Source organism: Bubalus bubalis, chromosome 20 (assembly GCF_019923935.1).
Source record: "Bubalus bubalis isolate 160015118507 breed Murrah chromosome 20, NDDB_SH_1, whole genome shotgun sequence".
Taxonomy (NCBI): domain Eukaryota; kingdom Metazoa; phylum Chordata; class Mammalia; order Artiodactyla; family Bovidae; genus Bubalus; species Bubalus bubalis.
The window spans coordinates 43,726,350-43,744,347 of NC_059176.1; the positions used below are offsets into that span (position 1 = coordinate 43,726,350).

At 44.1% G+C, this 17,998-nt stretch overlaps 1 protein-coding gene across 4 annotated transcripts in view; it reads right to left on the reverse strand.

Annotated features, from left to right (window-relative positions):
* ARNT2 (aryl hydrocarbon receptor nuclear translocator 2) overlaps nt 1–17,998 on the reverse strand; it is a 191,059-nt gene that overhangs the window by 32,799 nt on the left and 140,262 nt on the right. For all 4 annotated transcript variants that reach the window (XM_025271546.3, XM_025271545.3, XM_045163834.1 and 1 more), the window contains exons 10-12: nt 9,981–10,115; nt 7,375–7,449; nt 759–910 (exon numbers count right to left, since the gene is read on the reverse strand). In XM_025271546.3, coding sequence (XP_025127331.3) covers nt 759–910; nt 7,375–7,449; nt 9,981–10,115 — 362 coding nt within the window. The remainder of the gene's footprint in view (nt 1–758; nt 911–7,374; nt 7,450–9,980; nt 10,116–17,998) is intronic.

Sequence of the window (17,998 nt, forward strand, 5' to 3'; positions counted from 1 at the left end):
CATGCATGTGGACATCATTTTGCCTTTGTCCATGTTGGTTCTTTGGATTGCTGATATTTCCTCAAAAATAAGTCCAGAGAGGAGGCATGACCTGCCTGTATCTAGAAGCCCGACCTCATCAAACCTTCCGGGGAACCTGAGAGACAGTTGTTATCACCCCTTCCACCAATGGGGAATGAAGGCTGAGAGATGAAGGGACACAGTCAAGGTCACACAGCAGGGAATCAGGGGCCATGATCGGAGCTCAGGTCTGTGTGTTAACACATGTAGGGTACAGCAGCAAAGCCAGCAGGGATCTCAGAGGACTGCGTCAGTGACCAGACAGCCAAGAAGCCCTGTGACCCTGAGGTACTCACCCGCTGTGCCGCCTGCCCCCCATGCCCCAGAACTGCCAAGAGGCTCAGCCTCACTCAGCTGGCACAGCAGAGAGCCCCAGGGAAGCCCCCAGCTCCACTCTGCTGGGTTCTGCACTCGGGGAGGAGAAGATCATGGAAACCAGAGCATCTTGAACTGACCAACCGTGTGATGGAGAGGGAGTACCACCAGGGTCATCAGTCAGCACTGAGGGCTCCCAGTCAGGAAAGCCTTGAGAAGGGGGACCCGGGAGGAGATAGTGAAGAGGGGCCAGTGTTGCTTCGTCCTGCTCCTTAGTCTCCTGCAGGGATCTGCAGCTGCCGGCAGAGCCAGAGCCTGCAGGGAGGAGAGCGTCACAGAACACTAGCAGGCTGGGACCTGGGGAGGGGCGGGTGGGTACTTACTTGACGTTAGTGTTGGTGCAGATGATGTACTCTATCTCATCGGAATACGGGTTCTGGAAGGTGAAGCTGCTGGTGCGGATCAACACCCACTCGCGGTTCTTGGTGCGGAACCGATACATGACCGACAGCACTTGGCCTTTCAGCTTCACCACCTGAGCAAACATTTGGAGAAGGAAGTCAGCGGGAGGAAGGAAGGTGCCAGACGGAGCGGGGAGGCAGCAGGCAGTGCAGGCTTGGCGGGGGCCAGCGGGAGCCCAGGACAGGAGCATCATGGCCACAGACAGGCATGGAGGGAGGGCGGTCACCCTCAGGGAAAGCTTGGTCCACTCCCCCTTGAGAAGGGACACTGCACTTGGGTCGTTCTGTCACCCCCCAGTGAGAAACCAATTAGTCAATGCCCTTTTTAAAATACTGGCGTATAATTGCTTTACAATGTTGTGTTAGTTTCTGCTGTACAACAACGTGAACCAGCTCTACATAAACATATATCCCGTCCCCTCTTGAGCCTCCCTCCCTCTCACTCCCCATCCCACCTGTCTAGGTCATCACAGAGCCGCAAGCTGGGCTCCCTGTGCTAATCAGCACCTTCCCATTAACTAGCTATTTTACACATGATAGTGGATATATGTCAATGCTCCTCTCCCAATTTGTTCCACCCACCCCTTCAAAGCCCATTTTATATCAGAACATTTTAGCTTTTAGAAATCAGACCATGAAAACTCTATAAGCTGGAGGGTTTCCCTTTTTGCCTTGGCTACCAGGGCACTCTGAGTTTGGTGCCCATGCCCCGGATGCAGTTAACTCAGGTACGTAGTGACGTTGTACTCGTGGGTTTATTTCTTCATGCTTCACGTTAAGAAATTCTTAAACTCCATTTAACATTGCAGATTGGATTAAATATACTCTCTGGGAGGAGATACAATAAAATAACAAATTTCTATGCACTATCTATTATTACTTTTTTGTGGCCCCCTCAATGAGGCATACAAGATTTTAGTCCCCTGACCAGGGATGGAAACTTTGCCCCCTGAAGTGGGAATCTTAACCACTGGACTGCCAGGGAAGCTCCTCTATTATGACTTTTATGTTGCAGTACAGTTTCCAAGATACTTCTCAATGTAATCCCTCACAGGAACTTGAAGAGGTGGGCTTTTACTATTTACAAAGATAATGCTGAGCATCACAGAAATAAAATAAGTTGCCCGAGATCAGACGACTTGGGTAGAAAAGCTGGGACAGGAACCGAAATCTTATTTCCAAACCACGAGTATGTTTCAGGGGACACACAGCTGGCTTTCCAGCTTTATGCACACACAGAACCTATCCCACGTAGAAACCCCAAGATGCCAAGACTAGATGGCACGGTGTGGGTGCAGAAGATGACACCAGGGGCAGTTCTCAGCTGAATCAGGAAAGAAGGAGAAAGGATACAGATGGCTGGTGGGTCCAGGACTGGGTGTGATGATGTCTCCAGGACAAAGCAAGGGGAACAGGAGCGCCCCCTCCTGGTCTGCGCATCCCAGATCCTGGGGCTGGGAAGCAACCAGCCTCCTGACTGCAGATCACAATGCCAGAGATAAGAACTGGGACCCAGGTCCTTGCCCCCTAACCCTAGGCACCTGTACTTTATTCTGGTTGAATGTCAGCAGCAGCTGGGGTCACGGACCCCATGGTCACCAAGAGCATGCACCATCAGCCCAGGACCCGGCAGAGAGTAGGTGCCTCAAGCACATTTCCTGAGCTGACTCAACATATCAATGTGGGGGGGTGAGGCCAGGCCAGGATGCCCAGGGGTGCCTGCTAGCAAAACTACAGCCTCAACAGGAAGCTGGCCAGAGGTCAAGGCCATGTGCCCTTCAGGGCCGTTTTCCGGGGGTTCTCTGAGTCTGCACAAAGCACCTGGGATGCAGGCAGCGCCCCCATGGTGAGACCATGTCTACTGTGTTCTGAAGCTTGAGGATGGTGCCTTTTCCTGCTTCCTCCAACCAGGATGCCTGAGATGTGTGAAATTTTTTAACTCCATGGAACACACACTCTCAGGCACTGCCTGTGTGCGAGCTCAGCCCCTGCCGTTAGTCGCTCAGTCATGTCCAACTCTTTGTGACCCCATGGACTGTAGCCCACCAAGTTCCTCTGTCCATGGGATTCTCCAGGCAAGAATATTGGAGTGGGTTGCCATTTCCTTCTCTAGGGGATCTTCCTGACTCAGGGATTGAACCTGCATCTTCTGCATTGCAGGCAGATTCTTTATACCATCTGAGCCACCAAGGAAGCCCCTTGGCCCCTGGAGCCATGGGTAAAGACCAAGGGCGGGAGGGAGCCCAGACTTGTACCTGCCGGGGGCTGACCTACAAATATCTTGTGCAAGTCACCTCCTGTGGTCCTCACAAGTGCCTGGTGTATCTGGAAGCTGAGCCACAAAGGAGGGAACTCTCCTGCCAAAGCCTTGTGACAGAGGAGGTTAATCTCAAAATTAAAGGCCTGCTGTCTTCAACTTGGAAATGAAAAGAGCCCCATTCATCCCATTCACATGGGATAGAAATCTGATTCTGCCCATTGGGCACCATGAAAGGAAAGGTTAGTTTCTTTTTATTTATTTATTGGACTGTGCTGGGTCTTAGTTGTGGCATGTGGGATCTAGTTCCCTGACTAGGGATGAAACCCAGGTCCCACGCATTGGAAGCTCAGAGTGTTAACCACGGGACCACCAGGAAAGTCCCAAGAAGCAATTAGCTTCCACTGCATCTGGCCAAGTATCTCCGAAGTATTAGAGAACTAAAAAAGATATAACACAGGGCACTTGAATGGCATTGTCGACTCAATGGACATGAGTCTGAGCAAACTAAGGGAGATAGTGAAGGATGGGGAAGCCTGGTGTGCTGTATGTAGTTCATGGGGTCGCAAGGAGTTGGACATGACAGAGCGACTGAACAACAACAACGAAAATAGGGAACTCTCCTGCCAAAGCCTCATGACTGAGGAGGAGCAGAGGCAGGAAGGAACCCCACGTCTACCTGACCTCTGTCTTTCCCCAACTCGCTAGAGCTGAGACAGAACCATCGTGTCATCCCCAGAGAGCCTCTCACCAGCACAGGAGGGGCAGGCACATGGGTAATTGTAACTTGGAGAGCAATCACTACAACAGAAACATACGATCAGGTGCCATGGGTTACCAAGAAGTCAAGGGCAGGCTTTCTCAGGATCCAGAAAGGGTCCTGGAGGGAGGTGGGTTTGGGTGACATGCTGGCTGGTAAAGCTCTGGCTGAAACTGAAACTCCAGTACTCTGGCCCCCTGATGCGAAGAACTGACTCATTGGGAAAGACTCTTGATGCTGGGAAAGATTGAGAGCAGGAGAAGTAGGTGACAGAGGATGAGATGGTTGGATGGCATCACCGACTCCATGGACATGAGTTTGAGCAAACTCTGGGGGATGGTGAAGGACAGGGAAGCCTGGCATGCTGCAGTCCATGGGGCTGCAAAGAGTCGGACACGACCGAGTGACTGAACAATAACAAAGCTTTGGAGAGGGTTTCCCTGGGGCAGAGGGCGCAGATGAGCACATGTCTGGGGGCGGGGAGACCTAAGGTGCTATGTGGGTGGGACCACGCATGTAAGGCAGTGGGGGTGTCACAGTCCAGGCCTGGAGACCAGGCTGGTGCATTCACCTGTGCTTTATTCAGGTATGATGCTAGTACCTGAGACCACCAAGGCCAGGTATAAAGCCAGCCCAGCCCAGCTGTTCCTGCAAACATGTTTACTCATCACCACCACCACCACCATCATCACTGTGGAAGACATCTAAACAGAGAGAAGGAGGAGCCTGCCTTAATCTCCCTGGGTCCCACTCTTCCATCTGACATCCAGGTCACCTGGGATCTAGAGAGGGCATCAGAGTCCAGAGCAGACTCGGGATCCCCACCCCATCGGGGCCCCGTCTGGCATGCTGTCATCCCACCAACCACAAATTCCTCACAAACTCGCGATCCCACTCTAAAGTCTCACATCTGGGTCGTTCAAAACGTCTGTTTAAATCCAGAGTTCAAGGACTTGCTCTGAACTCACACAGCCTCCTCTGTGCTTTTTGCAAAAATAAGTCACTTCCTTTTATCAACATTTGTCCTCCACCCCGACCACTGGTGGCTGGAACCCAAAGAACACAGGCGAGAAGCCCTGGCCTGGCTCTCCAGCATGTCCTTGTGGCTGCTGGTTGCTGCCTGCTGAGCCAGGTGACCCACCCTGGCCGCCGGCTATCGGGTGCGGCTGTTTTGGTTTCACCTCCTGCCCCAGGAATGAGGTGGCTGCTCTCAGAGAGAGGGTTACTTAAGCAGAATCCTGGGGTGGGATCGATGTCTTACTCCTTCTCTTTCTTTTCCGAACTAACTGGGTTCTGACAGTGTCAGCAGTTTAAAATCTCTGAGGTGCTGTCAGATGGAGAGGTCTGTGTGAGGAGTTTGGGGTTGGAGGTGGACACTTCAGAAGGAGGCAGGCTCTGACTCCAGTTCTGTTATCACCTTGCTGTGTGACTTGGAGCAAATGACTGAATCTCTCTGAGTCCTGGTTTTCACTGCAAAAAGTAGGAATGATAAGATATTGTGAAGGGTTGAGGATTATACAGGATAAAAATATGTGTGACAAAGGGTCCATTGTTATTCAGTTGCTAAGTCGTGTCTGAGTGTGATCCCATGGACTACAGCCTGTCAGGCTCCTCTGTCCATGGGATTTCCCAGGCAAGACAGCTGGAGTGCATTTCCATTTTCTTCTCCAGGGGATCTTTCCAACCCAGGGATCAAACCCATGTCTCCTGCATTGGCAGGCAGATTCTTTGCCACTGAGCCACTTGGAAAGCCCAAGGAAGCTGTTGCAAAACTCAAAATACATGGCCTGGGCAAGGTCAGTAAGAACAAGAGAGGGAGAAGAGGGCAGGTTACTGGTGTCTTTTGAAGGGGGCTGGAGTCAGGAGGACTGATTGGGCAGGATATGGGAGATCAAGGGAACAGTGAAGACTTTTTCTTGGTTTCTGACCTTTGTATCCAGAAGACCAGTGGTACAAAGGAGACTGGGGGCTGTGAGAAGGGAGTGGAGCACTGTGTTGGAAGGTTCATGGGCACTCAAGTGCAGATGTGGGCTAGGTATCCGCACATTCGGAGGTGATGATCTGGACTGAACTCATCCAGTAGGTAAAATCACCTGGATACTAGAGAGAAGGAGATGTAGGCAGAGATGAAGGATGGACTACAAAGCAGTCTAACAGGTGGAAAGGTAACCAGGAGCTGGTGATATTTGGGAAGAACAGAGCAGCAGGGCACACGTCAGGTCATGTGATCTGCACGCACAGGTGTGGTGTAACTGGAGCCCTAGGTCTGTGCATGCAGACAGCTCCATGCCTTTCACAGGAGAGCTCAGTGTCCGAGGCGCTCATTCTGAACCACTTGCAAAGCAGAATGTCAAGGACTTATTCTCTCAGATGAATGACAAACCATGATTCCCTCTTAAAAAGAAATTCAAAGGCCCTTCTTCTGTAACATCACCCATCCTTTTCCCTGCAGGGGCTGAAGCAAGTCCTTGGAACCCTTCGAGGAACTGGCTCTCTCTCTCCTCCCAGGTGGACCCGGGCTCAAGAGGGGGCAGGTCCACAGTGACAGTCCTGCTCCTGTCACTCCCCACCCACGTGACCTTATGGAATTCCTTCACGAAGCTTCACTTGACTCGCCTGAAGCACGAGGATAATCACACCCACTCCTGTGACTGTTGTGAAGTTTCAGGAAAGTAGTGTGTGCAAAAGGGGTTTCCACACTGCCTGGAACACAGTAGGTGCTCAGTAAACAGCATCTAATTCTAACAATGCTCTGGATGCAGTGAGCACAGTGGCCTTTCTCTCAGACCCCCACGGTCACCCTCGGTCCTTCTCTCTCCTTCACTGTCTCTATTCACATTGTCAGCATCGCTACCCAGCAACAACCTCCTCTGCTGCTCCTGCCCCAGTTCTGGTCTCATCACTAGGGCAACCGAAGCAGCCTTCTGATTTGTCTTTTGTTCCATTTATTTCGCATCCTTGTCTCTTCCACATACCTGGGCTGCCAAAACGGTTTTTCAAAAACATCGCTCCACTTCAAATCCTCAAGGGAATTCTCACTTAAACGATTCAGGAGAGATTTTAAGTTCCCGGTGATAACATATGAGGCCCTTCAGAATCTGGCCTCTTCTTTGACCACTGCCCACCTCCTCCCTACAAGCCGGCCAGTGTCGCTCTAGCCATGAGGAACTACTTAAAACTCTCCCAACAGGCTGTGCTCTTCTTTGCATCTCTGATGCTGGCCCCTTGTCTAGAATGTTCTGTCATTTCTTCTCTGCTCATCTGTTAAGACCCATCCTGATTGTTGCCTCCCCTTAAAGACTGTTGCTCACCCTGTCAATCTTGTCCTCCTTTGCTCTTCTCTCAAGACATGGAAATTCCTTACTGATGGTCTGCCCTCCCCACTGGACTGCGAGCTCCTTCATTCCAGGGGCCCTCTGATGCCTTGGAGAGGGGGTCCCTGCTGCCTGCCTGGCAAATGGAAGGACCACATCCACGTGTACCCGGCTTCTACATCAGCTGGAAATGAACATTCATGGTACCTGCTGGAAACTCTCCCGAAGATGGCTCTGATCCTCAGAGTGGCAGAACTCCAAAATGTCCTTTCCTAGAAGATCCTAAAGAGAGAGAGACAAGCTTTAATACTCCCCAACTCCACATTTCATTTTATATCAGTTTATATATCATATATATAACAGTTTATATATCACTGTTAGACAAGAGTGTTCACATACATCCTCTTCAACTCATCTCCTTTAGCTCACACCATCATAAGGGGGAAAAAGTGGATGGAAATGTTCTCCTTGAGCGATTAAGGAGCTGGCATCTGGTGCTCCATCCTCAGTGCCTCTGGCATGTTCAGTACTGACTTCTAATTTTGCTAAGGCACTAGAGCAGCAGCTTCAGAATGCAATTTTATTTCTGTTTGCCTTGGAAAGGCAGAATGTACAGGCGAGCTCTAATAAACATTTTAATAAACATGAAAGGAACACAAGTGGTAGCATGAAGATGGATGTGTAGCCTATGAAACCTGGAATCGTTTAAACTGGGGGAATTGCAGCTCTCTTGTGACTGGAGAAAAGCAGTTATCATAAAATAACTAAACTTGTTAAGTCTGTTGACTACCTACCTTCGTTCATCTATGTTTTATTCAAAGGACCCAGCGTTAACCCCAAACAAAAGTGTTTTGCAATGAAACCAACTGGAATGAGAGAAACCGTCCAAAAGCAAATGGGTTATAGGAAACTGGTCCAGTTGGAAGTATCTTCAGCAGCAAAGAGTTTCAACAAAGTCATCGATCAGAACCCAAATCAGCAAATGGCCTCAGTGGGTGCTGACGCTGACAGGGGAAAGGAGTCTTATCTGTGCCAAGAAACACCTAGATCCAGATGCCCATGGAAGGTGACCGGCGGATAAATGAATCTGGCTGGAAACAGAAGTCATCAGAGGTCACAGTGAATTTGGAAAGAGATTAATTTCCCCCTTCATTCCATCCCAGTATTCTGAGGTTTACATCAGTCTAGAGATGAAGAATTCGATGAATGGTTCCCATATTTCAATTTGGTCTGTTTGTAGTTATAAAATAGACATGTAATTAAAAAAAAAACCCATCAATGTCACCCAAACTCTGTTTCTCAGAACAAAGATTCTTTTTCTTCTTTCTTTTTTGTTCAAATGCTTTTTATATTGGAAGAAATTTAAATCTACAGAAAAGTTGAAAGGGTAGTGTAATTCACACCTGTGGGTCATTTTAACTGGATTCATCCACTGTCAGTATTTTGCCACATTTGCATTTTTCTCTTTCTTTCACATATATGCAAATATAAATGTATAAGTGAAACATAAAAAGTAAATACAAATGAAATATCATACCTATGCACAAATATATCTAAAATATATTTATATATCTTATTTTAAAATACATTTAAAATATATTTATATATTTAATTTTTTGTTGAATCATTTGAAAACAATTAGTAGGAATCACGACACTCCTCATATATGAAATACGTGTCTCTTTGCGACCCCATGGTCTGTTCATGGAATTTTCTTTTTTTTTTTTTTTTTTTGAATTTTCTAGGCAAGAACAGTAGAGTAGATTGCTATTCCCTTCTCCAGGGGATCTTCCTGACCCAGGGAATTGAACCAGGGCCTCCTGCATTGCAGGCAGAATTTTTAGCATCTGTGCTAGCAGGGAAGCCCCATATAAATGACATTTTCTTACAAATCCATAATGTACCATATTATACCTTAAAAGATCAATTTGATAAAATCACCTAACATATTAACATTTCCTCACTTGTCTCCCAGTTGTCCTTTATAGCTATACGTCTTCAGGCTGAGGACCCAAGGAAGGCTTTTACCTTGCATACTGTTATTTTATCTCTTTGGTTTATCTTAATTTGGAACAAACTCTCCTGACTTTTGGTATTTCTTGTGACTTTTGTATTTTTCCACTTTCTTAAAAAAAAGACCTTGAAAATGTGCCTCCTGTAAAAAGAGGATCCATATACATTTGAGAAACAAATGGTGAGACAAAATTCAGGGAACATCTTTAAGACATTTCAGGGTCTTTCACATGAATATAATGTTAAAGTTTCTAAGGAGATTGCCTGTTTGGTATTCATCAAAATTAATTGATAAGAGAGTCTCTTTTTCATAGAACATCTTAATTCTAGTTTGAGAAAAATCTAGAGCGAGATTAAACAAAATGGTTAGCACAAAAAATGGAGAGTTAATTTTAAGCAGTGCAGTTGCACACAATAACCTTTTTTGCTTTGGAAGGCCATTACCCAGGCAAGGAGATGGATTTTTATGCTGTGTTTCCCTGTATCATCACTGTATTATATCTTGAACAAATGAGGTAGGTGCATTTTAAAAGTGAAACTGTTAATCGATCAGTCGTGTCTGACTCTTTGTGACCCCATGGTCTATTGCCTGCCAGGCTCCTCTCCATGGGATTCTCCAGGGAAGAATATTGGATTGGGTTGCCATGCCCTTCTCCAGGGGATCTTCCTAACCAAGGGATTGAACCCAGGTGTCCTGCATTGCAGGCAGATTCTTTACCATCTGAGCCACCAGGGAAGCCCAGGTGCATTTTAAATAAAACTAAATCTCTAGCCTACTCCATGAGCTCAAAACCACCTACCTGAGGCTGGTAGCCAATCACACTGATGCATCTTGGGTCCACAAACGTGATGATCCCATCAGAGTTATGCCGTGATAAGAATTCTGTGGGCACCGACATCCCACTCATGTCCATGCACACAGGAGAGCTGGTCACCTGGAATGGAGAAATCCACAGGGAGGCAGTTTTAATAGAGACAGGCGGTGATGGAGACTGAGTTAGAGAACAATCCACGTGGATTTAATTTCACAGATCCTTCCAGGTCATGAGTACAATGAGTTCAAAATGTTTGACAATAAATGCAGGAGAGGGTGTGGAGAAAAGGGAACCCTCCTACATTGTTGGTGGGAATGTAAATTGGTGCGAACAGTAGGGAGGTTCCTTAAAAAAAACTAAAAATAAAACTACCGTATGACCCAGGAATCCCACTCCTGGGCATATACCCTGAGAAAACCATAATTCAAAAGATACATACAGTGGAGAGCAAATAGGGAATTAATTACTGGCTAGATTGCTCTCTCCCGTTTTGATTCCCCCTCTTCTCCTCCTGGTCACCTCTATCACCCTCCTCCCTCTTCTCTTCTCTACGTAACTCTGTGAACCTCTCTGGGTGTCCCTCACTGTGGAAAATCTTTTCACCATTAACCTAGATGTTTTGTCATTGGTGCTATATGGATGGAGAAGTCTTGAGGTTACTGTAAGAATAACTAAAGCCAGAGGCAGGAGGCTTAAATCCAAAACTTGAGAACAACAGAAAACTCCTGACTCCAGGGAACATTTATCAACAAGAGCTCATCCAAAAGCCTCTATACCTACACTGAAACCAAGTTCTACCCAAGAGCCAACAAGTTTCAGAGCAAGACATACCAAGCTAACTCTCCAACAACACAGGAACTTAACCCTGAGCACAAAAATACAGACAGCCAAAAGTCACACCAAACCCATTGACTACCTCAACACTCACTACTGGACACTTCACTGCACTCCAGAGAAAAGAGATCCAGCTCCACCCACTGGAACACCAACGCAAGCTTCCCTAACCAGGAAGCCTTGACAAGCCACTCGTCCAACCCCACCCTCAGGGAGGAACCTCCACAGTAAAGAGGAACCACAAACTTCCAGCATATAGAAAGGCCACCCCAAACACAGCAACCTAAACAAGATGAAAAGGCAGAGAAATATTCAGCAGGTAAAGGGACATGATAAAAGCCCACCAAACCAAACAGAAGAGGAGGAGACAGGGAGTCTACCTGAAAAAGAATTCAGAATAATGATAATAAAAATGATCCAAAATCTTGAAAACAAAATGGAGTTACAGATAAATAGTCTAGAGACAAGGATTGAGAAGATGCAAAAAAAGTTTAACAAGGACCTAGAAGAAATAAAAAAGAGTCAATCAATAATGAATAATACAATAACTGAGATCAAAAGCACTCTGGAGGGAACCAACAGTAGAATAACTGAGGCAGAAGATAGGATAAGTGAAGTGGAAGATAGAATGGTGGAAATAAATGAAGCAGAGAAGAAGAAAAAAAATAATTAAAAGAAATGAGGACAACCTCAGAGACCTCTGGGACAATGTTAAACACTCCAGCATTTGAATCTTAGGAGTCCCAGAAGAAGAAGACAAAAAGAAAGTCCATGAGAAAATAACTTGAGGAGATAATAGTTGAAAACTTCCCTGAAATGGGGAAGGAAATAGCCACCCAAGTCCAAGAAACCCAGAGAGTCCCAAACAAGATAAACCCAAGGCGAAACACCCCAAGACACATATTAATCAAATTAACAAAGATCAAACACAAAGAACAAATATTAAAAGCAGCAAGGGAAAAACAACAAATAACTCACAAGGGGATCCCCATAAGGATAACAGCTGATCTTTCAATAGAAACTCTTCAGGCCAGAAGGGAATGGCAGGACATACTTAAAGTGATGAAAGAGAAAAACCTACAGCCCCGATTACTGTACCCAGCAAGGATCTCATTCAAATATGAAGGAGAAATCAAAAGCTTTACAGACAAGCAAAAGCTGAGAGAATTCAGCACCACCAAACCAGCTCATCAACAAATACTAAAGGATCTTCTCTAGACAGGAAACCCAGGAAAGGTTTATAAACTCGAACCCAAAACAACAAAACAAATGGCAACAGGATCATATTTATCAATAATTACCTTAAATGTAAATGGGTTGAATGCCCCAACCAAAAGACAAAGACTGGCTGAATGGATACAAAAACAAGACCCCTATATATGCTGTCTACAAGAGACCCACCTCAAACCAAGGGACACATACAGACTGAAAGTGAAGGGCTATAAAAAGATATTTAATGGAAATGGAGATCAGAAGAAAGCAGGAATAGCAATACTTGTATCAGATAAAACAGACTTTGAAATAAAGGCCGTGAAAAGAGACAAAGAAGGACACTACATAATGATCAAAGGATCAATCAAAGAAGAAGATATAACAATTATAAATATATATGCACTCAACATAGGAGCACCACAATATGTAAGGCAAATGCTAACAAGTATGAAAGGGGAAATTAACAGTAACACAATAATAGTGGGAGACTTTAATACCCCACTCACACCTATGGATAGATCAACTAAACAGAAAATTAGGAAGGAAACACAAACTTTAAATGATACAATGGACCAGTTAGACCTAATTGATATCTATAGGACATTTCACCCTAAAACAATGAATTTCACCTTTTTCTCAAGTTCACACGGAACTTTCTCCAGGATAGATCACATCCTGGGCCATAAATCTAGCCTTGGTAAATTCATAAAAGTTGAAATCATCTCAAGCATCTTTTCTGATCACAATGCAGTAAGATTAGATGTCAACTACAGGAAACTCTGGGCTGGAAGAAGCACAAGCTGGAATCAAGGTTGCTGGGAGAAATATAAATAACCTCAGATATGCAGATGACACCACTCTTATGGCAGAAAGTGAAGAGGAACTAAAAAGCCTCTTGACGAAAGTGAAAGAGGAGAGTGAAAAAGTTGGCTTAAAGCTCAACATTCAGAAAACGAAGATCATGGCATCTGGTCCCATCACTTCATGGGAAATAGATGGGGAAATAGTGTCAGACTTTATTTTTTTGGGCTCCCAAATCACTGCAGATGGAGACGGCAGCCATGAAATTAAAAGATGCTTACTCTTTGTAAGGAAAGTTATGACCAACCTGGATAGCATATTAAAAAGAAGAGACATTACTTTGCCAACAAAGGTCCATCTAGTCAAGGCTATGGCTTTTCCAGTGGTCATGTATGGCTGTGAGAGTTGGACTGAAGAAAGCTGAGTGCCGAAGAATTGATGCTTTTGAACTGTGGTGTTGGAGAAGACTCTTGAGAGTCCCTTGGACTGCAAGGAGATCCAACCAGTCCATTCTAAAGGAGATCAGCCCTGGATGTTCTTTGGAAGGAATGATGCTGAAGCTGAAACTCCAATACTTTGGCCACCTCATGCGAAGAGTTGACTCATTGGAAAAGACCCTGATGCTGGGAGGGACTGGGGGCAGGAGGAGAAGGGGATGACAGAGGATGGGATGGCTGGACGGCATCACAGACTCGATGGACATGAGTTTGAGTGAACTCCAGGAGTTGGTGATGGACAGGGAGGCCTGGCATGCTGTAATTCATGGGGTCACAAAGAGTCGGACATGACTGAGTGACTGAACTGAACTGAACAGGAAAAAAACTATTAAAAATACAAACATAAGGAGGCTAAACAACACATTTCTGAGTAACCAACAAATCACAGAAGAAATCAAAAAAGAAACAAAAATATGCATAGAAACGAATGAAAATGAAAACACAGCCCCAAACTTATGGGATTCAGAAATGGCAACCCACTCCAGTATTCTTGCCTGGAGAATCCCATGGACGGAGGAGCCTGGTGGGCTACAGTCCACGGGGTTGCAAAGAGTCGGACACGACTGAGCGACTTCACATCACATCACATCACATCAAGGGGAAGGTTCATAGCAATACAAGCCTACCTCAAGAAACAGGAAAGAAATCAAATAAATAACATAACTCTACACCTAAAGCACTAGAAAAGGAAGAAATGAAGCACCCCAGGGTCAGTAGAAGGAAAGAAATCATAAAAATTAGGGCAGAAATAAATGCAAAAGAAAAAAAGTAGATCATAGCCAAAATCAACAAAGCTAAAAGCCGGTTCTCTTTGAGAAGATAAATAAAATAGACAAACCATTAGCCAGACTCATCAAGAAAAAAAGGGAGAAGGATCAAATCAACAAAATTAGAAATGAAAATGGAGAAATCACAACAGACAACACAGAAATACAAAGGATCATAAGAGACTACTATCAGCAACAATATGCCAATAAAATGGACAACTTGGAAGAAACGGACAAATTCTTAGAAAAGTAAAACTTCCCAAAACTGAACCAGGAAGAAATAGAAAATCTTAACAGACCCATCACAAGCACAGAAATTGAAACTGTAATCAGAAATCTTCCAACAAACAAAAGCCCAGGACCTGATAGCTTCACAGCTGAATTCTACCAAAAGTTTAGAGAAGAGCTAACACCTATCCTACTCAAACTCTTGCAGAAAATTGCAGAGGAAGGTAAACTTCCAAACTCATTCTATGAGGCCACAATCACCTAATATCAAAACCAGACAAAGATGCCACAAAAAAAGAAAAGTACAGGCCAATATCACTGATGAACATAGATGCAAAAATCCTTAAAATTCTAGCAAACAGAATCCAACAACATACTAAAAAGATCACACATCATGCCCAAGTGGACTTTATCCCAGGGATGCAAGGATTCTTCGATATTCACAAATCAACCAATGTGATACAATGCATTAACAAATTGAAAGATTAAAAACCATATGATTATCTCAACAGATGCAGAGAAAGCCTTTGACAAAATTCAACATCCATTTATGATAAAAATCCTCCAGAAAGCAGGCATAGAAGGAACATACCTCAACATAATAAAAGCCATATATGATAAACCCACAGCAAACATTATCCTCAATGGTGAAAAATTGAAAGCATTTCCCCTAAGGTCAGGAACAAAACAAGGATGCCCATTTGTACCACTACTATTCAACATAGTTTTGGAAGTTTTAGCCACGGCAATCAGAGAAGAGAAAGAAAGAAAAGGAATCCAGATTGGAAAAGAAGTAGTAAAACTCTCCACCATTTGCAAACCCTAAAGACTCCACCAGAAAATTACTATAGCTAATCAATGAATACAGTAAAGTCTCAGGATATAAAATTAACACACAGAAATCCCTTGCATTCCTATACACTAACAATGAGAAAACAGAAAGAGAAAGTAAAGAAACAATTCTATTCACCGTTGCAACGAAAAGAATAAAATACTTAGGAATAAATCTACCTAAAGAAACAAAAGACGTATATACAGAAAACTATAAAACACTGATGAATGAAATCAAAGATGACACAAATAGATGGAGAAATATCAGGGATCAGAAGAATCAATATAGTGAAAATGAATATACTACTCAAAGCTATCTATAGATTTAATGTAATACCTATCAAGCTACTAACAGTATTTTTCAGAGAACTAGAACAAATAATTTCACAATTTGTATGGAAATACAAAACACCTCAAATAGCCAAAGCAATCTTGAGAAAGAAGAATGGAACTGGAGGAATCAACCTGCCTGACTTCAGACTATACTACAAAGAAACAGTCATCAAGACAGTATGGTACTGGCACAAAGACAGAAACATAGATCAATGGAACAATATAGAAAGCCCAGAGATAAATTCACACACCTACAGAAACCTTATCTTTGACAAAGGAGGCAAGAATATACAATGGAGAAAAGAAAATCTTTTTAACAAGTGGTGCTGGGAAAACTGGTCAACCACTTGTCAAAGAATGAAACTAGAACACTTTCTAACACCATACACAAAAATAAACTCAAAATGGATTAAAGATCTAAATGTAAGACCAGAAACTATAAAACTCCTAGAGGAAAACATAGGCAAAACACTCTCTGACATAAATCATAGCAGGATCCTCTATGACCCACCTCCCAGAGTAATGGAAATAAAAGCAAAAATAAACAAATGGGACCTAATTAAACTTAAAAGATTTTGCACAACGAAGGAAACTATAAGCAAGGTGAAAAGACAGCCTTCAGAATGGGAGCAAATAATAGCAAATGAAGCAACTGACAAAGAATTATTATCAAAAATATACAAGCAACTCCTGCAGCTCAATTCCAGAAAAATAAATGACCCAATCAAAAAATGGGCCAAAGAACTAAACAGATATTTCTCCAAAGAAGACATACAGATGGCTAACAAACACATGAAAAGATGTTCAACACCACTCATCAGAGAAATGCAAATCAAAACCACAATGAGGTACCATCTCATGCTGGTCAGGATGGCTGCTATCCAAAAGTCTACAAACAATAAATGCTGGAGAGGGTGTGGAGAAAAGGGAACCCTCTTACACTGCTGGTGGGAATGCAAACTAGTACAGCCACTATGGAGAACAGTGTGGAGATTCCTTAAAAAACTGGAAATAGAACTGCCATATGACCCACCAATCCCACTGCCGGGCATACACACCAAGGAAACCAGAATTGAAAGAGACCCATGTACCCCAATGTTCATCCCAGCACTGTTTATAATAACCAGGACATGGAAGCAACCTAGATGTCCATCGATAGACGAATGAATAAGAAAGCTGTGGTACATATACACAATGGACTATTACTCAGCTATTAAAAAGAATGCATTTGAATCAGTTTTAATGAGGTGGATGAAACTGGAGCCTATTATACAGAGTGAAGTAAGTGAGAAAGAAAAACACCAATACAGTATATTAACACATATATATGGAATTTAGAAAGATGGTGTAATGATGACCCTATATGTGAGACAGTAAAAGAGACACAAATGTAAAGAACAGTCTTTTGGACTCTGTGGGAGAAGGCGAGGGTGGGATGATTTGAGAGAATAGCATTGAAACATGAATATTATCATATGTGAAACAGATCGCCAGTCCAGGTTTGATGCATGAGACAGGGTGCTCAGGGCTGGTGCACTGAGATGACCCTGAGGGATGGGATGGGGAGGGATGGGATGGGGAGGGAGGGTTGGGATGGGGAACACATGTACACCCATGGCTGATTCCTGTGAATGTGTGGCAAAAACTACCACAATATTGTAATTAGCCTCCAATTAAAATAAATTTTTTAAAAAGATACATGCATCCCAATGGCCACTGCAGCACTATTTATGATAGCTGGGACATGGAAGCTAAATGTCCATTAGCATAGGAATGAATAAAGAAGATATGGTACATGTATACAACAAAATATTACTCAGCCGTAAAAAGGAATGAAATTGTGCCATTTAGGCAGGTGGATGAACCTAGAGACTTATACAGAGTGAAGTAAGTCAGAAAGAGAAGAACAAATACTATATAATATCGTTTATCTGTAGAATCTAGAAAAATGGTACAGATGTGCTTGCTGGAAAAACAGAAATAGAGACACAGATGTAGAGAACAAACATTCGGACACCAAAACAGGGAAGGGAGAGTGGGATGGATTGGGAGATTGGGACTGACACTTATACCCTATTCATACTATGTATAAAATAGACAACTAATGAGAACTGTACAGCACAGGAAATGATACTCACTGCTCTGTGATGACCTAAATGGTAAGGAAATCTAAAAAGGAATATATGTGTAGCTGATTCACTTTGCTGTACAGCAAAACTAACACAACGTTACCTGAAAGCAACTATCAGTTCAGTTCAGTTCGGTTGCTCAGTCATGTCCAACTCTGCGACCCCATGAATCGCAGCACACCAGGCCTCCCTGTCCATCACCAACACCCGGAGTTCACTCAAACTCATGTCCATCAAGTCACTGATGCCATCCAGCCATCTCATCCTCTGTCGTCCCCTTCTTCTCCTGCCCCCAATCCCTCCCAGCATCAGAGTCTTTTCCAATGAGTCAACTCTTCGCATGAGGTGGCCAAAGTATTAGAGTTTCAGCT